This window comes from Macaca fascicularis, chromosome 14 (assembly GCF_037993035.2).
Source record: "Macaca fascicularis isolate 582-1 chromosome 14, T2T-MFA8v1.1".
NCBI classification, from domain to species: Eukaryota; Metazoa; Chordata; class Mammalia; order Primates; family Cercopithecidae; genus Macaca; species Macaca fascicularis.
The window spans coordinates 72,129,095-72,149,779 of record NC_088388.1 but is presented as its reverse complement, the minus strand read 5'-3'; the positions used below and the strand labels follow the sequence as shown (position 1 = coordinate 72,149,779).

General features: G+C 55.3%; 1 protein-coding gene across 4 annotated transcripts in view; it reads right to left on the bottom strand.

Annotated features, from left to right (window-relative positions):
• ARHGEF17 (Rho guanine nucleotide exchange factor 17) overlaps nt 1-10,346 on the bottom strand; it is a 61,163-nt gene extending 50,817 nt beyond the window's left edge. For all 4 annotated transcript variants that reach the window (XM_005579032.5, XM_005579034.5, XM_045371339.3 and 1 more), the window contains exon 1: nt 6,747-10,346. In XM_005579032.5, coding sequence (XP_005579089.3) covers nt 6,747-9,953 — 3,207 coding nt within the window. In that variant the 5' untranslated portion in view covers nt 9,954-10,346. The remainder of the gene's footprint in view (nt 1-6,746) is intronic.
• Between the last annotated feature and the right edge of the window lie 10,339 nt (nt 10,347-20,685).

Here is a 20,685-nt window from a genome sequence, read left to right as displayed (position 1 = left end):
AACCTCCTGGGCTCAAGCCATCCTCCCACCTCAGCCTCTCGAGTAGCTGGGACCACAGGTCTGTGCCACCACACCTGTTTTTTATTTTTAATAGAGACAAGGTCTCCCTGTGTTGCTCAGGCTGGTCTTGAACTCCGGGGCTCAAGCAATCCTCTCACTCAGCCTCCCAAAGTACTAGAATGACAGGGGTGAGCCACCACGCCGGCTCAGATAAAGGTTTACTGTCCCGTCAACTGCAACACCACACTTCTGGACAGGCCCCAGAGTGAGCACCAAAGTCTGCCACAAGTGTGGAGAAAGACCCTATCTGGGGGTGGGGGGAATCCTAGAGCAGGAGCCGATGGTGGGAAAAGCAGGTGCAGGGCAGACCCGGGCCTGAGTCCCGGCACCACTCTGAACCTGCCTTCTCAGCAGCCTAGTGGGGTGGTGGGTCCCTGCCTGCCAGCACTTCATTCTGCAGCCGAGATCCTGCTCAGGACTGGGTCCTTTCCCAACAGCCCTGGGAGGAGGTTTATCCTAGTGCCCGAGAGCAAGGACGGCTCTGTGGCTCTGAGAGGGGATAGAACTTATTGAAGGCCTCACAGTAGGAAGGTCGTAGGGCAAAGCTGGACCGCAGGTCTCCTGACTCCTAGTGCAGACACCAGGCTGTCCCTAGTGAACCCTAGAGCTACTGGAAGTTGGGGTCCTGGAAGTCCCTCCAGGGGGCTCAGCCACTCTGGTTGGGGCCCCAAACCCCTGCATCTCATGGGCTGAGGTTCACTTACTGCACATAGCCCAGCAGCCTGATAGTTTTCCTCTGTGTCTGTCTCTCACAACCCCCAGAATGCCCCAGAGACCCTGGGAGGTGAGAATTAGAGGGAGGACATTGTGGGGGGAATCAACTCCCATGGGGAGACATCAGTTCCAATAGGCTCCTGCTTCCCAGGGGACCCAGGGCCCCCATTTCAGGGCCTGCCAGCAAGGCGCCAGGCTGCCTGGGCACATTTCCCAGTAAGTACACCAAGGCTTCAAGCCTTTCTGGGAAACACTGGCTCCCCCTTCCCCCACCCTGCCACCACCATCCCTGCCAACTCTGCTTAGTGGGAACTCTGTGGGACCAATGTATGGTCTAGGAGTCAGGACACCTGGAGCCAAATCCCATACTCAAGCTTTGGGGCCTTGGGCAGACCCTGCCCACTCCGGGCCTGCTTCTTTATTGGACTATTGGAGCCATGGCAATGCCCACCTAGCTGGAGGATCAGACGGGAGGGATGGGGCTATCTTGGGGGCCTGGGGGAGGCATGAGCTCCCTGTCCCAGGAGACATGCATGCTGGAGCTAAATGGGTATCATGGTGGCTGCAGAGGAGATACCAGTGGGATATGGCCCTGTCACCTGCCTCACTGGGACCCTGTGGCGGCTCCACTCTCCTAGCCTTTCAGCCAAGCCAATGTGGGTCTGCAGGGGGTGGCCAGTGTAGCCCAAAGCCCAGTCCACCCTGGGGACTTTGTCGAACTCCACCTCCCCACCCTAAGTGACCCCTCACACATACTGCCCAGCCATGTGAGAAGTTGTAGCTCTGTGTTCACCTTGAACATCAGGGTCCAGGCCTTTGAGGAGCCCCTGGGGCTGCAACAGAAACCCACCACCCCACCATCTCTGCCTGGGCCCCAGCCACTGTCATTTCTTGTCCAGATTATTCCAGTAGCCTTCTGACTGGCCTCACAGCCTCCACCTGGCCCTTGCAATCTACCCCCACAGAGCAGCCAGAGCAGACCCGTGAACGCATAAGTCAGACCAGGCCACTATTCCACTCAGAACCTTCCAACAGCGCCTGCCCCGTCTCACTTTGAGTACGTGCTCAAGTCCTCCTATTGGCCTACACGATCTTCCTCACCCTAACCCACCTCTGATCTTCTACTTCTCTGCTCCATCACACAGTCCTCTTGACTGTTTCTCAAACACCTCAGTGCCTTTGCACCTGCTGTTCCTCTCTGCCCAGAATGCTGTTTGCCTCAGCCACCTGACCTGCTCCCTCACTTCCTCCAGGCTTCTGCTCAAATGTCACCTCCTCAGACAGGCATTCCTGATCTCTTGATCTAAAGTACCCCCACCCTGTCATTCTCTACTCCCTTATCCTGCTTTATTTTTCTCCCAGCCCCTACCACTCCCTGACACAGAATGTCTCCATTTACAGACAGGCCTCCTCCCTAGTCTGGAAGCTCCACAAGGGCAGGCCTTTGTTTTGTTTGTTGCTGTATTCCCAGGCCTAGAAGGCCTGACATGTCTCATTGCTCAGACAGTATTTGTTCAATGGATGAATGTATTACCTTATCAAGGGCCACCCAAGTCTCTGAAACAAACTCTTACTGCACACAACCTGCCATATTCCTTTCCATCTCCTAGCCTCTGCTCATGCTGTGCCCTCTTCATAAAGCCCCTCCCTCTCTCTCAGTATTCAAGGTCAAGCTCAAGCAGAGCCTCTTCTAGGAAGTCCCTCGGCCAGTTTCCAGGCTAGTCCCTCAATATCCTAAGCCCCTTCGTGTTGGCTTCTAGATCCTACACTCTCTGTGTGTCTCAGCTCCCAGGAAGCCTGGGGGTGCCTCCACCCTACTGCAGGGCAGCAATGTGTAGCCTGAAAGATCATAGATGGGAGGGAGGGAGGGAAGCAGGAGGGGCAAGTCCCTACACGGGGAGAGGGGGCTGGGGACAGGATTAGCAGCAGCCTCTCCGCCTCCCAAACCCAGCTGGTCCCGGAAATGTGGGGCTGGAAAATGTCAGACTCAACTCTAGTCCATCCCCCAACCCTTCCTCGCTGGGGAGGACTCATTAATGGGCAGCGTTCCCCTCAAAAGCCCAGGGCCCTTAGGAAGGGGTTAGGAGGAGATGTGAGGAATAAACAGGGGAAAGGGGCTGCCCTTCTGCCTGTTCTCCCCCATCTCACCCCCTCCTGCTGGGTGACAAGACATTTAATTATAGATATTTGGTACCACTCAGAATTTCGAGTGTCCTGATCACCTCCTCCCTTCCCCCCAGAACCAGTTTCCATGGAAAAAATCAGACAAAGAGCCAAGGAGGGGAAGGAGAGAACTCCCACCCCCGCGGGTTCCCCGCCAAAAGGGGAGAGAGAAGGGTGACTGGAAGAGCAGTTACCAGACCTTCATCAGCAAGGCAGGGAGCTGGCTGGGTAGGGAGGGGGTCTGAGTGGAGAGGAACAAGGCCAGGGTTCTGGTGCATGGGCCTGGCTCTGCCCGCCCTTGCTGTGTGACCTTAGACCTAGCATTCTCCCCTTCTGGGTCTCAAAGTTCTTCCCATCCCAACGGGCTCTGGTGAATTAAATAACCACTATGAAAGTGTTCAGGCTGTTGGGGATGTGGAGGTGACACTCCCAACTGTCTGCTGACTTGTCTCCACTACTCAGATGGCAGGCCAATCTCCTTGGGTCCCTTCACCTCTAAGACACTGATATGCTAGGATCCAGGGTGAATCCAACAGTCTTCGACTCTAAGTCTGCACTGTAAGATATCCACAGCTTTCAGAGTTGAAGAATGAAACAGACAGTGTCTGGCATATAGTAAGCACGTGATAAATGTTGGCTATTGTTACTACTATTCCAGTATGTTAAAATTTTGTGAGTTCATCTGCCTCTGCTGCTGAGAGACAAGACATTCACTGCTGTGGGCTACAGTTGTGGCATGTGTCAAACGGGTATCAGGGACCTGAGGGCAGAAGGTGGGACTGCAAGACTGCACTTTGAGGCTGGAGTGGGGGAAGCCTCCCTCACAGGAAGAGGTGTTGACCAACCAGGCTACGGTGGGCCTCAGCGGAGGTAACAAGAGTGTGGGAGGGGTGGGGCAGGGAGGCCAGACAGCTCTGCCTCCTCACCTCCCAGCACATAGACAGGCATTCCTGGAATAAATGACCCATGAGCGATCCGTTACTCCCTGTTCTCCTGGGTTCATACGCCTATTGCAGACAGCTGCCTTTCTCTCCTCTCCAGCCACACCCCTGGCTCCTCCCATTTCACTTGACACCCCCTGCAGGCTAAGTCCCTCCTTCTGAGCCTCACAGACCAGGCAGTCTAACCTCCCACTGTACAGATGGGAAAACTGAGGTCCAAAGATGACTCTGTCCAGGTCTGAGTGAGTCAAAAGGCTGAGCCAGGCCTGGTCCCAGGCCTCCCACCTCCCGGCAATGGAGGTAACACCACACAGAACGTGAATATGGACCTGAGGGTGAGGGACTTCCCACAGCCTGGGGGGTGGGAAGGGGGCCCTTAGTCCCCAGGGACTGCCCGAAGCAAAGAATGACAGCTCCTCTCATCTCTTCTTATTCTGGAGTCCATACCATGCCATCTCCACCCACGGCCCAGGGAGCATGACTGGAGCCTCCGGCTTGAAACAAGGGAACATTGTCTCCTCAACAGAGGCCACCAGGAGGGGGTGGACAGCTGCTCCCCATCTTCCCGGAGCCAGAAGGAAGGGGACAGCAGGAGGGGTTCAAGCTAGCAAATGAAAGAACTTCCAGGCTTATGAGGGGGTGGGAAATTGGAAGATGATGGATCTTTTTGGAGCCTACTGCAGTCTACCAGGTTATACTGAGGCCCACGAGGACCCAGCCCTGTGTTCAGAAGCCAAGCCTGGTGGCTGAGAAGCAGCTGGGCAGTGCAGCCTCCATTTTTCTTCTTTCCTGCTACCAGAGAGGGAAAGATCACACCACCCACTCACCACACAAGAGAGCCTGCCAGGCAGAGGCCATCACCCCCATTTTACGGAAGGGGAAAGTGAGGCACAGAGCAGGGATATGATGGATCCTAGGCCACACAGGGATTAGAAGAGCAAGGCTCAAACCCTGCTTTTCTAATGACAGACTCACCAGTTCCCTCCCCGTAAGGGGACATCAAGCTGGGCCTGGAAAAGTGAGAGGCCTGGAGTGGGCAAAGGCTTGGAGATCAGAGACCTTTGTTCATGGCAGGAAGAAGCCCAGGTTATGGCAGATCTGTCCTGCCTCAGAGCTCCAGAAAGGGGTGCGGGGGTGCGGGGGTGCGGGGGGTAGAGGAGAATGTGAAGGGAGGTGGGGTAGGAGAAGTTCTGTAAACTCCCACCTCCTCTCTGGGTCTCAAAGCCTCCTCTTAGGAGCAACCCCCAGCCACCTTCAGTCTCCCTGAGTCCCTTGGTTTACCCCTGTCGTCTCCCCCATTTGAACCTTCAAGGATCCCAGAAAAGATACATGGGAAAGGAGGCTGGGGAGAAGACCCCTGACAAGAACTGGCCCTGCTCTCTTCCTCTCCTCTCCGACCTTCAGAACTGGTACTGGAGTTCAGGGGCACCAGAGCTGCCCTCGCTGGGACTCAGAAGGAAGGACAGGTTCAAAACTCCCCGCTCCTCACTTCCTGCCTGCTCTCTCTGCAGCCTCCATGAGAAACCCCAGAGGCAGGACCAGGGAGAACTGGAGAGAGAAACAAAGAGAAAGGGAGTTCAGAGGGGCCGTGAGAGCGCTGGGAACCAGAGTGACCGAATTAGTCCAGGGTTTATAGTTTCCAGGCTTCTCACACAGTCAGGGAGCGCAGTGGGAGTGCAGGCCATAGTTGAAATAACCGCTGGCCATCCTTGAGCTCAACCCAGAATCCAGAGCCTGGAATCTAGCTCCCAACCCAGATGCCAGGGCATATGCCATCTGGATCCCATCTGAATCCACAGCCTAAACTCCAGGGATAGTTGAAGCCAGAAGGTAGAAGGAGGGGTCTCAGGGAGAGTGAGCCCCCGGGCTGGGGGTCTGGCAGAAAGGGGGTGCATCTCAGAGTCACCAGGAAGGGGGTAGAGTGGGGAAAAGATGCAAGCAGACAGGATGGGGAAACAAGAACCGACGCCCCGGACCCATAGAGGCAGCCCTGAAGATGGGGCCCAGAACCACTCCTGACCTCTCTAAAGGGCCCTGGCTGCTCAGCCTCTGCAATCCCCTCCCTGCCTCTAACTTCCCCTAGAAGCCCCCATCTAGAAGCTTTTTTCATCTGAGGAGGCTCTAGCAGAACTCAGGCCCCAAGAGTCCCCAACTCAAACCCGCAGGCTCCCCCAAATCTGCACAGTACCAGCTGGATAGAAACATAGGCACTACTTTGTCCACCCACCTCTCCTGATTGGGGAGATTAAGTCACAGAGAAAGGCCAATGTCACACAGCAAGAACAGAACTGCAGTGAGAACCCTGAGACCCCTCTGCTCCTCCATAAAGTCAAGTCTTGTACCTTCCCAATTCTCCCAGGCCCAGGAACACATCTATATTCTGACCTGTCACAGGAAAGCCACATGAGGAAGGGCAAACCGATGTCAACTGTGGCCCCTGAGCCAAACATCCTATCAAGGGTCTGGCCAACACAGCAGCAAGCCTCAGAGAAAAGACTGAGCCTGCTCTGGGTGCCATCACACTCATCCCTCCAACAAAGAACCACACCGGGATTTCCAAAACCAGTCCCTGAGAAACATCCAAAGGACAAGATAAGAATCCTTTGTAATTACCACCCAGAGCACCTGAAGCAGATGAGCACCTCTGCCATTAGCACCAGCAGAAAACGGAAGCTTCTACAGGGCCCGAGTAGACAGGAGCCCTGTGTCCTTAACACTGTTAAAACTGCATGGGCACGTCCAGGACCAGAAAAGCACCCTTGGCACCTGGGCACCTGACCAGTGAATACAATGCAAAAGGCTCCAACTGAAGTCGATGCCCACCGCCCTCTGTTGGCCCCATCCTGAAGGCCCCTACAAAGGACTCACCACCTGTGGCTTGCTGCAGCACTTGCTGGCAGGGGCAGGCTCATGTGGAGGCCGAGCTGCCTCAGGGGGCTTGGTCTCAGCAGAAGGCAGTGCAGCCAGAGGCAAGCAGGGCATGTCCACTGGCACTGGGGCAGGGACCTCGCCGGAGTGCAGGTTCAGCATGTACTGTTTGGTGACGTCCTCGAGCGATGGTGCCTGCAACGTGGGATGGGCTCGGGCAGGGAAGCCTATGGGCTCTGGCACAGCCACAGGGGGACCGACAGAAGTTGGTGGCTCAGGCACCACAATAGGCATAAAGGTGGCGGGCACACTGGCATGGCGAACGTGTTTGGAGGAGGGCCGGGCCCGAGACAGGCCGCCAATCTGGTCCTGACTGCCCTCGTCTCTCCCAAGCTCCTGGTGACTACTCCGAGCTGGGCGCTTCTTGGAGCCTCGGCGGATTAGCCTCGGGGATAGAATGTCAGCCAGCTTGGGGTCAAGGTGAAAGTTTTGGTGGGCAGTGGCAGGGGGAGGCAGAGCCTCAGGTAGGGCCCTTTCAGACTGTGCCCGGCTCCTGGCGGCACCAGGCTCTTCTGGCTCTGCCCGCTGCTCCACAAGGATGGGCTCGCTGCTGGATGGAGGCAGCACGGGCTCAACTTCTCGGATGGGCTCCCCTCCAGGGCCCTGGAATCCAGGTCCAGCCAGTTCCCCACGGCGGCTGGGGTCACTCAGGGATTTCTTCTTGGGGGCTTTGCCAGCAACCCTGTCGTCCACTACATGCCCCAGGGTGCCAGGCCCCTGAACTATGCTCTGAATAACCTCCTGATATCCCTTGCTCTCTTCACTGCCCACAGACCAGTCACTGTGACCACTGGTCAAGCCCTCATCCATGGCTGAGGTGGCAGGAAGCCCTGTCTTGGGGCTCAGTGAGCCCAGGAGGTTGCTGTCCACGGAGAACCCAGTGGGCTCTTCAGAGGTGGCAGCCCGGTGGCGCTGAGGAATTGGGTCACTCAGGGACCTGTAGGCCTCACCTGCCTCCCCATTGCTCAATTCACTCCCACCAGAACCTGAAGGTGGGACTTTGCGACGTCGGCGGAGGGCACCTGGTGTGGAAGGGATCTCAGGGGACACCAGGGCCCACCCACCCAGACTGTCCTCAGTCCCAGGACTACGGTGGTTCGTCTGGGCTGAGGATGAGGAAAGGGGTCGCCACATCCCTGTAGTACCCAGGCCACAAAATACTGCAACAGGAGGCTCAGGGTCTGCTCCAATGCCTTCATCTGTCAGACTGGACTCAGGGCCTGAGAGCTCCTCCTGGGACCGCTGCCCTCGGGTCACATCCCGAGCCCAGTCAGGGCTTTCAGGGGTGGCATCGCTTCCATCATCTTGCTGGGCACCCATGCGCTGGATCTTCTCAAAAACCTGGCGGGCCTCCTGCACATACTGGTCCTGGACGATGAGGGGCAGCGGATCCTCCTCGGCACTAGGGCCTGCCAGCAGTAGCTCGGAGGAGCTGGGCTTCAGAGCACTGGTGCGGGGCAGGCGGCGGGCCATGGGCTTCTCAGAGCAGGTGAATGACTTTGCTCTCCGTAGAGTGGCTGTCAAGTCCTTGAGTGTGGGGCGCGTGCCAGGTGATGCTGGGGCTGGGATGGACACGGGTTCAAGTTGCCCCATGGAGCCACCTGCGGATGGTGAGTCTCTGCCATCTAGGGGGCTGCTTACACGGTCCCCGGGGCTCCCACCAGGTTTTCGGACCCTCAGTTCTGAAAGGTCTGAGCGCAGGAAACTGAGAAGCGTCAGGGTTTCTGAGGCGATATCTGGATTTGACAGGGACTTCCGCTGCCGACTCTTTTCCGGCTCAAATCCTCCATCCCTCAATGCCCTAGAGGTGCCCCCAGGTCCTTTGGCACGGGTTCGAGCCTGGGACCGCAGGAGCCCTTCCCCAGCTCCAAAGCTAGGGGAACGGTACACGCCCCAGCCCCCAGAACCCCTACTAGACCATAGGTCGTCGTCCTTGAGAGTCTCCGTGCTGGAATAACGGCTGCTACCGCAGGAGCCTGCGGGGCTGGCCAGGTACGAGGGAAAGCTCACCTTGGCCACACGGAGAGCTCCTCCCACAGAGTCAGACATAGGCCGAAGTCCCTCCTGGGGACCTGGGACGCAGGGCGGAGAGCCACTACCCCACTCCCGGAGTCCTTCTTCTCCAGGGGCTCTTGGAGATGCTGGGGGCTCAGGGCTCCTGGCTCCCCCTGCTGAGTCCATGCTGCTTAGATTTAACCCATCACTGTCAGGCCTGCAGTCCTGATCCAATAGGGAGCTTCCAGGCCTGAGCCTGGGCCTCCCTCCCCAGCGGTGGCCGCCCTCACCGTCTCGGTCGTCGTCACTGCCCGAGGAGTGGCCGCCGTGGTAGGCCGGACTCTGGGCTCCAGGCGGCTGCGGCGGGCCCTCCTCTTCCTCCTCGCTGGAGCTGGCAGCGCGGCTGCGGCTGACACGATAGGAGGAGGCGATGGAGGAGGAGGAGGAGCAGGAGGCCCGGGCCCCGGCCTGCGGTTGGGAGAAGATATGCCAAGAATGTAAACCATCCGCTGGACGCAGCGCCCGCTCCTGTTGCTGCTGCTGCTGCTGCTGCTGCCGGCGCAGCCTCCCTTCGACCCCCGGCCCGGTCAGGGGCCGCGCCGAACGCAGACCCACCAGGGGGAAGCATGTCCGAGGGGGTGGCGTCGGTGGCTGCCGCGACTCCCGAGCCGGAGGCTCCCACGCGGCACCGTCGGGGCTGGGCGTTCCCGGAGATTCAGAGTCCGCGCTGGGCCTCCTGGAGCCAGGACCGCCGAAGAGCTTGCGCATCTCGGTGACGCTGGGCCAGGCCCCTCGCGCTGGGCCCTCGGCCGCTTCTTCCGCGGCCGCAGGGAAGACGCCCCCGTCCCGGGCCCCAGCGGAGCCGTAGTCCAGACGCGGCGCGTCGAAGCGCCGGGAGAGTTGGCGCACCGACGGCGAGAGGCTGCGGAGCGGGCGCGGCTGCGCGGGGGCGGCTGGGGGCCCAGACGCCAGCTTGGACACGCGCCGAGAGGGCTGGCCCGGGGCAGCCGTGGTCGGCCGGCACGAGGCCCGGCGCCGCAAGCCGGGGGTGTCCGTGTCCTCCTCCCTCGGCCCGGGGCCGCCGCTCCAGCGCTCCAGCAGCTTGAACGAGACGCTGCGGTAAAGCGGCGGCCGGGGTGCCCCGTCCGCCATGGTGGCAGAACTCACTCCGGGGGGGCTGGCCTCCGAGAGCCGTGGCCAACCCCCCCTGCGCCCCCTCTCCTTAGGAGCGCAGCGGCCCGCTCCGAAAGCAGCGCGTGGGGGTGTGGGAGGAGGGCGCAGAGACCGGAGCAGAGGTTTATCAGCCGCAGCTCAAGTTTCTGTGGCCACCGGCCGCAACGTTTCCATCCCCGGTGGCCCCTCTCGCCTCACCGCCGACCCACAGGCCCAGCCCCCGCCGCGGCTGGAGCTACCAGGGGCACTGCGGCTCCACCTGGGCGGGATCCCGGCGCTTAGTTCCTCGACCCTGCGCCCTCCTGCCCAACGGCCTGTCTGCCTCCCCTCGCTCTCCCGCTCCGGCTCCCACTCCCTCCCACTTGGCTGCTCGCTCCTGGCACCCTTTTGTTGCAAATAAACTTTGTGGCAGAGGAAAGGGGGCGGGGGGCGGGGCCTCGCGCCCAAAAGAGGGGGTGGGCTCCGGGCGTGAACGAGCCTGGGAACCGGGTGGTGGGAGGGAATCTGGGAGGAGCCGAAGAAGAAAAAGCCTGTTGGAGGACTTGCATACTGAGGCGACCCTCTGGCCCTCCAGAGACGTCCCTCGGGAGCCCAGCGGGCCGAGCTGCCCCTAGGGACTCGCTGAGACACACGCAACCGCTGAGCGTGCTCAGCTCCGCAGACTCGCAGCCAGGGCGTCGCGCCCACCGCGGGCCAGCAGCTTCCGCGCGGAAACACGTCCTGCCTAGGGGCTCCAACATGGCAACCTCGGACTCACAAACACTCGTACACACTGACATTCAGGTGCACGCAGACGCACACTCCCCAGGCCGGGAAAGGGGTAGGACTCGGCGCCAGGGGGAGCCCGGAGAAACGCGGGCTGACTACAGGACCCGTCGCTCCCTGCCTCGCCCCGCCCCCCGCCCGCCCCCCGCCCGCCCCCGCCCGCCCCCGCCCGCCCCCCGCCCCTCCCCGCCCCTCCCCGCCCCTCCCCGCCCCCTCCCCGCCCCCTCCCCGCCCCCTCCCCGCCCCCTCCCCGCCCCCTCCCCGCCCCCTCCCCGCCCCCTCCCCGCCCCCTCCCCGCCCCCTCCCCGCCCGCCCTCTGAGGCGAATTCGGCTGTAGTCACTCCCTTGTCCCCCCATCTGGCTCCCAAACGCCCCGCCCATCCCACCTCCCAGCCGCCTGTCCGGCTCCGACAGACCCCTAACCAGCCCAGCGCTGATCCAGAGGCCCCACCCTTCACGACCGCCCCTACTTTTCCAGCTCTCACGCCTCCCACCTGCCCCAGCCGTCTGGCGGCTCTTCTCCTGGACTCTCCTGGATCCCCGAGCCCCTTTTCTTCTCGCTCCGGAGTACGCGGCTCTTGCGCCCTCTCGCGGCCTGATTTTCTCAACGCATGGAGTCCTAGACGGATAAAGCAGCACCAACCGAGAGCTGGGAACACTTCCTTTCAGTCGTTACCTAATCCCCTTAGTCTTTTTCAGACCTTCGCAAAGCGCACTGCCCCTTCTTAGGCCTTACACACAAAAGGAGCTTCGACGGGAACGCTCTCGACTTCCCACTGCCAAACCTATACTCTTATCCGCAGCTGCTCCACCTTCCTGGTAGGGAAAGTGTAGATTGTTTCTCTGGCGTCACCCTGATCCCTCTCTTGAGCTCCCCTCCGGCCCCTGCTTCCGTCTGAGTCTCACATTGTTCTGGGTATTGGGACATCATCCCCTTCCCCATTCCCACCTGCCTCTAGATCCCATTCATCCTCCCGGCCCAACTAACGAATGAGCGAACGAATGAAAATGTATCCAGTACCTATGATGTATGGGCAATATTATTTAACTTATTTTTTTAAATCCACAAACCACCCTTGGGGACAAATATTATTACCCCTTCTCTGTGGGCCGTGAAGGAGAAGTAACTTTGACCACTATGCAAGTCAGGAAATAGCAGCTCCTGCTAAAATTCAGATTTTAGGGTCTTCAAACACCATGCTCCTCCAGCCAGCTCTGAGATGCACCCCCAAATCCTGATGAAGGAGGTTCTCGCTCCTTTGAGCCCCCAGTCTCCTCCTTCTCCTCCTTGGGCCTGACCTCGCTTTCCCCAGGAACAGAGGATAACCTGGTCTGACCCATGCCCCTCCAGTGCTGCCCAGCCTTCTTCAGGCCTAATCAGACTGCCCTGTCCCCTCCAACCCCCACTAGCAAGGCCCCAGGGACACATAGTTAGGTCAGCAGTCGGCATTACCCAGCCAACCCCACTGCCACTGGGTCCAGCCAAGGAGACTGTAGCTGGGCCAGACGAGGCTGGGAGATGGGGCTCAGAGAAGAGAGTCAGGCAGGAAGATAGGAAAGGATGGTAGACACCCAGGGATTGCCTGACTACCGAATGAGAGAGGGAGGTCTCAGCTGGGACCCCAGAACCTACTTGCTACTCATATACCCCACAGGATGAAGAGGTCACTCTCCACTCTCTGGGCAGCCTCTTGAGTTGTGGAATATCTCTGTAGCAAGAAAGCACTTCCTCTCTGAGACCAGCATCCAGGGAGTCCCTCACCTCAACCTCATCTCAGCTCTGCCTCGAGGCGGCCAAGGAGTAAATCTCTCCCTTTTCTCTAGGAAATTGATAAAAGAGAGCCCTGCCGGCCTATGCCTCTCTGTTCTGACTTATTCTGTGACCTTGGGTAAATCCCTGCACTTGCCTGTGTCTGAAAAGTGAGGAGTGGGTCAGGTTCCCCAAAAGTGCCCTCTCTGGCTCTGGCATTTGACGTCAGACTCTCACCATCTTTAGTATTTTCTTTCTACTCTTTGGGGCAAGTTTTGGTGTGTGCTGTGGGGTGAGTTGGGGAGGGGTGGGAGACAGGAGTCATCCCAGGAGTCACTCTCTCCCCCCATAATGATGACTCCTACCATCTGAAATTTGTACTTTTCCACCTCCCTGTCACTTCTGGGACAGAAACCCTTATTCCATATCACAGATGGGCAAGTGGATAGAGAGGAGTGGAGGTTTAGGTCACGGGCTCCCAGAGTCTTGTGGCTTGGCCTTGAGGTGAGCTGGCTTGGGCCTTTGGCTCAGGAATCCCCTTGGTGGGGAGGCAGGGTGTTTAAGGATCTAGACTGGGTCTCTGTCCAAAGAAAGCTCACCCAATCTGAGAGTGGCTTGATTGCTTCCAGGGCTTCATGAATCCTCCCACCCCCAGCTCCTTATGATCCAGGATAAGACAAAGTTATCTTCCATGAACAGAAGGGATCTGGAATTTTTATGGTGCTGGGTAATTATGTACAGCAATTTTTAGCCCCAAGATGATTCATCTGATAGGGGGCTGGGAGCACTGGGCACCAGAGTGGAGAGAGAAACCCTATGCTGGCTCACCTTCTGCAGGTCACCCCCTTTCCTCTGGGCCCCAGGCTCCTCACCTATGAAAGGGTAATGAAAACAATAGCCCATTTACCCAGTGAGTGATGGTGATCTAGCAAGGTGAGGACCATGGAATCCCTTGGAGAAATCAAGATGGGAAGGTCACAGGTCATGGCCAATGATGGGCTTTGGTGGGCTTCGGGTACAGATAGTCCCCAGATCATGATGTTTCTTTTTTTTTTTTTTTTTTTTTTTTTTTGAGACGGAGTCTTGCTGTGTCACCCAGGCTGGAGTGCAATGGCCAGATCTCGGCTCACTGCAAGCTCCGCCTCCCGGGTTCACGCCATTCTCCTGCCTCAGCCTCCTGAGTAGCTGGGACTACAGGCACCCGCCACCTCGCCCGGCTAGTTTTTTTTTTTTTGTATTTTTTATTAGAGACGGGGTTTCACCGTGTTAGCCAGGATGGTCTCGATCTCCTGACCTCGTGATCCGCCCGTCTCGGCCTCCCAAAGTGCTGGGATTACAGGCTTGAGCCACCGCGCCCAGCCATGATGTTTCAACTTAATGACTTTTGACTTTATAATGATGCAAAAGCTATGTATATCCATACTTTGAGCACACATACAATCATTCTGTTTTTCACTTTCAGTAAAATATTCAATAAATTACATGAGATATTCAGCATTTTATTGTAAAATAGGCTTTGTGTTAGATGATTTTTGCCCAACTCTAGGCTATGGAAGTGTTCTGGGCCTGTTTCAGGTGGGTTAGGCTAAGCTCTGATGTTTGGTAGGCTAGGTGTATTACATGCCTTTTTGACTTATGATATTTTCAGTGGGTTTATTGGGATGTAACCCTATCGTAAATCAAGGAGCAACTGTACTTAAGAGGGAGAGAAAGGATGAGTGCGGGGACAAGATGCAATAAGCTCCATGAGGGAGCTGTCTTATGGGGAAATCTGACTCTTCTGACTCCATTGCAAAGTCAAATAGAAACTATCTGAGATTGCCCCCCTTTCCTATATAATTAGACCATAAGCACACAGGATTAAATTCTTTATAATATTTAGATCACACTACATTCTCATCAGTTATTCAACTGGCTTTTGCCAAAAAACAAAACAATACAACTAGGACCTTTAAAATAATTCACATCTCATTACATAGTTCTTCTGCCCCCATTCTCCTGCTGCCCCACCACGTAGAAAATCATCATTTCAAATCCTGTGTTCACCATTCTCTTGCTTTCCTTTTTATGTGGTTTTATTGTATCTACATATTCCTTCAAACTATATATTTTCATTTTAGTTGTTCTTAACTATATAAAAAGGGCATCCTGCTGGACGTGGTGGCTCACGCCTGTAATCCCAGCACTTTGGGAGGCTGAGGTGGGTGGATTGCTTGAGGCCAGGAGTTCAAGACCAGCCTGGCCAACATGGTAAAACCCAGTCTCTATTAAAAATACAAAAATTAGCAGGGTATGGTGGTGCATGCCTGTAATCACAGCTTCTTGGGAGGCTGAGGCAGGAGAATCGCTTGAACCCAGGAGGCGGAGTTTGCAGTAAGCCAAGACCACACCACTGCACTGCAGCCTGAGCAACAGAGCAAGACTCTGTCTCAAAAAAAAAAAAAAAAAAAAAAAAGGCAACTTGCTTTACATAATTTGTTGGGACTTCTTTTTTCTTAATATTATACTGCTAAGATTTACCCATACTGTTGCATGCCTCTATAGTCCATTCTGGCCATGTGGACTATTTCAATGTGTGAATATATCACAGTGTATTGATCCAGTGTCTTGCTGATGCACATTTTGGTGTTTCCAGGTGTTTGCTGAGCATTGTGCATGACTCCAGGTACACATGGACAGAAATGCTTGAGCACAGGGCAGGCAATTGATCAACATTAGGAGGCATTGTCAAGCTGGGATCTAATTTCTCTTCTATGTTTTTTAATCATCTGTGTTTCTTGTTTTTTTTTTTTTTTTGAGACAGAGTTTCTCTCTTGTTGCCCAAGCTGGAGTGCGATCTTAGCTCATCGCAATCTCTGCCTCCCAGGTTCAAGCAATTCTTCTGCCTCAGCCTCCCAAGTAACTGAGATTACAGGCACATGCCACCACGCCCAGCTAATTTTTATATTTTAGTAAAGGCAAGGTTTCACCATGTTGGTCAGGCTGGTCTCAAACTCCTGACCTTGTGATCCGCCTGCCTCAGCCTCCCAAAGTGCTAGGATTACAGGCATGAGCCACCGTGCCTGCCCTTGTGTTTCCTTTTATATGAAGTGCCTATTTGTGCCTCTTGCTCATTTTTCTATTGGGTTATAGTATGTTTAGTACTTTATGAAATTTCCGCTCTAACTTTTCTATCCCTCGGTACCCCTGGTGGCTTAGGAAGGTCTAGTATTTTACAGGTAAGGAAACAGAGGCTCAGAGGAGTGAAGGTGCTTGGTCAAAGTCACAGACTCTGTCGCAGCCCTTCTGCACTGAGCTAATGCCTTCTGAGGTCTTCGGAGGTTCTGGGCCTCACTTAGAAACCTTTTCTGCCCCTCAGCTAGGTCAGGGCCCCTCTGGTATTTAGCATTTCTTGGCCATGGACCATTCCAGGAGCTCATCATCTCCCTAGTGATACCCTCCTCGCATGGGTCCTCTTTATGATCTGCACTCTCCTCCCCAGCTGTAATGATCCAGGTATGTATGTGTTTCATTATTACCTGTCTCCTCCATCAGACTAGGAGCTCTATGAGGGCCCAGCGTGATACTTGGCATATAGGAGGTGCCCAGTAAGGACTGTTTGCTGGATGAACTGTTTCCTTGTCTGCATCCCAAACCCCTTGGATTCTTTCCCAAGATTAGAGCCGGGACCTGAGCTTATCTCAGAAACACAGGGTCAATATTCATTGAACAAATGAATGAGGGAGGAAGAGGCCAGCTGTGTCCATTGCTAGGACAGATCAGATGCTCCTGGGCTTTTCCCGTTTGGAATGGAAATTTCCCCAAGACAGTCACTGATTCCTGACTTTCTAGCTTCCCAATCCTTGCTCCTACCTCCCCACCCCTACCCCACCCCGGTTGTCTGCCCCCAACTGCCACCAGCCAACTCTCAGCAACAACTTTGTCCTGGAAGCTCCATCCCTGGGCCTGGCCTTTCTTGGAATCTTCCTCCCTCTTCTCTTCTCTGCTTACTACCCCCACTTCCTTCCCTCAAGCCTCTCACTCACCCAACTCCACTCTCCCCTCATACCACCATCATTCAGAGACTCCTGGGCTCCTGCCCTCCACATCTCTGGCTCCTTCTCCTCAGCTCCCTAATCTTGGAGTTCCCAGAACTCCTCCCCTCTTCCCACTCTTTCTTTCATGAAACCCACCCACCCACTCGAGCTCAAGCCACTTTGGGGTTGACCATTCCCCAGGCTCTGCATCTTTTCTAAGTAGCCTTCCCAGTGTCCCTAGACTTTGTTGATTCCTAGCTCCCACTCCAGCCTAGACCCTGGCCCCACCCTCTGTCCAGGTCACTGCCTGGCCTGCACCATCCCAGGGTGGAACCCAAATAAATAATGTTATGGGAATAATAATGAAGATGAGACACAAAGAGGTGAAATAACTTGCCCAGGCCGGATGCGGTGGCTCACGCCTGTAATCCCAGCACTTTGGGAGGCCAAGGCAGGCAGATCACCTGAGGTCAGGAGTTCGAGACCATCCTGATCAACATGGTGAAACCCCATCTCTACTAAAATATAAAAATTAGCTGGGCATGGTGGCACGTGGCTGTAATCCCAGCTACTCGGGAGGCTGAGGCAGGAGAATTGCTTGAACTCAGGAAGTGGAGTTTTGCAGTGACCTGAGATTGCACTATTGCACTCCAGCCTGGACAACAAGAGCACAACTCCGTCTCAAAAAAGTAAAAATAAAAAATAGGCCGGGCGTGGTGGCTCATGCCTGTAATCTCAGCACTTTGGGAGGCCGAGGCTGGCAAACCACGAGGTCAGAAGATAGAGACCATCCTGGCCAACACGGTGAAACCCCATCTCTACTAAAATACAAAAAATTAGTCAGGCGTGGTGGCACACGCCTGTAGTCCCAGCTACTCGGGAGACTGAGGCAGGGGAATCGCTTGAACCCAGGAGGCGGAGGTTTCAATGAGCCAAGATCGCACAACTGCACTCCAGCCTGGTGACAGAGCAAGACTCTGTCTCAAAAAAAAAAAAAAGAAAAAAGAAAAAACTAAAAAATAAATAAATAAATAAATGACTTGCCCAGCATAACAGAGCTAGTAAATGGTAGAGCCAGGACATATACCCGGATGGTCTGGCTCTGGAGTCTGCACCTTCCATACTATTCGGCCTCACAAAGGGAAGCTTGGAATTTACCTGTGGGTCACAATTTCGACTCCTGGAAGAGTAAGCAAAGGGTCACAGCTCTCGGAGGTCAGCTGGGACAGTCATCTGGGACTCTCTACAGGGGCTCAGGTGGGCTATGAGCAGAGGCCCTGTCCCCTGCCCTTGCTTTCACTCTCCCCTAGCCCCCATCCCAGGCAGTTGAGAAGACTGGTCTCAGACTCGAAGCTAGATGCAAGGTGGGTCGTATATGTCCTGCTTGGCACGGTGGGGCACCGTACAGGGAATAAAAACCAGCCTCTGTCTTCTAACATACATCGGTCTCACTGTGGTCACAAGTCAAAGTTCCTTCTGTCCAAATGGTCTGCCTCTCCAGCAAGGACACTTTGAATGGCCTCCCATGGTGGGTTGGAGCTGGTTTTCCCACTTCTTCAGCCAGCTGCAACACCAATTGCCATGGTGTTTAACTCCTCCAATGCCCCTCTCTGAATGACCCCATTGCCCAGCAGCCTTGGGGACTAGGCAGGGCTAAAATAAAAATATTGCATAAGTTATACAGTCCTTGTATAATAACAGTCCCTGCTCTGCCTTCTAAAAGGAAGACTGTTAGCCCGGGGTAGTTCTTGGCTTACAGGTTCTGCGTGGTGCACCAGCAGCCAAGGGCAGGCTAGATTGTCCTACATAAGAAAAACGGATCTGGGAGGAGGGCACAAGGACTGGAGGAGAAGTGATGGGGAGGAGAAATGAGAAAGAATGGCAGAGAATGAGGAGCTGCAAAGGAGTAGCTGAGGGGTGGTTCTCAGAGGGGAAGAGGATTTGGTGGAGGGTGTGGGGTCTTTTTTTTTTTTGAGATGGAGTCTCACTCTGTCCCCAGGCTGGAGTACAGTAGTGCAATCTTGGCTCACTGCAGTCTCCGCCTCCTGGGTTCTAGCAATTCTCCTGCCTCAGCCTCCCAAGTAGCTGGGACTACAGGCACCCGCCACCACGCCCAGCTAATTTTTGTATTTTTAGTAGAGATGGGGTTTCACCATGTTGGACAGGATGGTCTCGATCTCCTGACTTCATGATTCACCTGCCTTGGTCTCCCAAAGTGTTATGATTACAGATATGAGCCACCGCGCCTGGCTGGGTGGGGGGTCTTGTGTGCTACCATTCCCCTTTGCTGCTTCCTCCAGGGACCTTCCGTAAAGATGCCTTTCCAAGGCTTTTTAAGGCTTGGATCTGTGTTTGACATGCCTCCTTATGAGATGGCCTCAAGGCAGCTCTCCGGGTACCCACAGGTCAGAACGATGGGCCTGAGAGGGCAGGAGTGGAACATGGCAGGAACAGTCTGTCATGAGACCGATCAGTAGACTTCCAGTGGTGGGACCTCCATGTAGAAGCCTCCTGGTAGCCCTGAGGCTCTCAAGCTGCTGACTCCTCCATTTAGAGTGAAGCAATGTTGAACAACTGTTTCCCCTCACTTAGGGGCCTGGTGGAGGTACCCCAGGTACAGAGGATACCCTAAGGTTGAAAGAGCCACACTTGAAGAGGTGGATGAAGGAGAGGTGGATCTGGGGCTCATCCTAGCCTTGAATGCTCTGGCTCTACCCAGCTGTTTTCCTGGCCACCCCCTTCCACACACCCAGGTCCCACCCCACCCCACCTATCCCCCATTTAATTGAAACTCACTGTTGCTTTACAGGCAATTTTTTCTTTTCTTTTCTTTTCTTTTCTTTTCTTTTCTTTTCTTTTCTTTTCTTTTCTTTTCTGAGACAGAGTCTTGCTTTGTTATCCAGACTGGAGTGCAGTGGTGCAATCTCAGTTCACCACAACCTCCACCTCCCAGGTTCAAGTGACTCCTGTGCCTCAGCCTCTGGTGTAGCTGGGACTATAGGCGCCTGCCACTACGCCCAGCTAATTTTTGTATTTTTAAGTAAAGATGAGGTTTTGCCATGTTGGCCAGGCTGGTCTCAAACTCCTGACCTCAAGTGATCTGCCTGCCTTGGCCTCCCAAACTGCTGGGATTACAGGTATGAGCTACCACGCCCGGCCCCTCAGCTCATTTCTAACTCTGGGTTTTGTACACATCACCCCATGCCTTCTACTGGGAGTAGCTCCAGAGCTGCTTCACTCTCTGCTTCTTGAATTCCTCCTGGCTCAAGCTGATCCCTTCTTTTCTTTTTTTTTTTTCTTGTTTTTTTTTTTTTGTTTGTTTGTTTTTGAGACAGGGTCTCACTCCATCGCCCAGGCTGGAATGCAGTGATGCAATCTCGGTTCATGGCAACCTCTGCCTCCCAGGTTCAAGCGATTCTCTTGCCTCAGCCTCCCAAGTAGCTGGGATTACAGGCACCAGCCACCACGCCCAGCTAATTTTTATATTTTCGGTAGAGACAGGGTTTCACTGTGTTGGCCAGGCTGTTCTCAAACTCCTGACCTCAAGTGATCCACCTGCCTTAGCCTCCCAAAGTACTGGGATTACAGACATGAGCCACCACTCCCGATTTATTTTAATTTTTTTAGAGACAGGGTCTCCATCTGTCGCTCAGGCTGGAATGCACTGGTGTGATCCTCACTGTAACTTTGAACTCAGCACCTCAGCCTCCTGAGTAGTTAGTACTACAGTCAGACACCACCACACCAGGCTATTTTAAATTTTTTTTTGGTGGAAACAGGGTCTTACTGTGTTGCCCAGGCTGGTCTCAAACTCCAGGGCTCAAGCATTCCTCCTTCCTCGGCCTCCCAAATTGCTTAGATTACAGGCATGAGCCACTGCACTTGGCCCCCTGCCTCTTCTAAGAAACTTCCCCTGATTACTCCCTCCATTGGCCTCCCACTGCCTGGAGCATCTGGCCAGCTCTTGCCCTTGTCTGGAGGCTGGCTGAGGCACAGCTCCCATTTTCTCGGCTTTCACACATGCAAGGCCATGTGTCCTCTGCTCCGGCCCCCTGCCTGTCTGCCCAGGGCAGATCCCAGCACAAGGCTGGCCCAGCTGGATATGTATGGAGCATTCCTGGGTTGCACTAAAGTGTTCCCCACTTCTGCTTGCCAAGTTTCCGCTCAGCCCTCGACATCT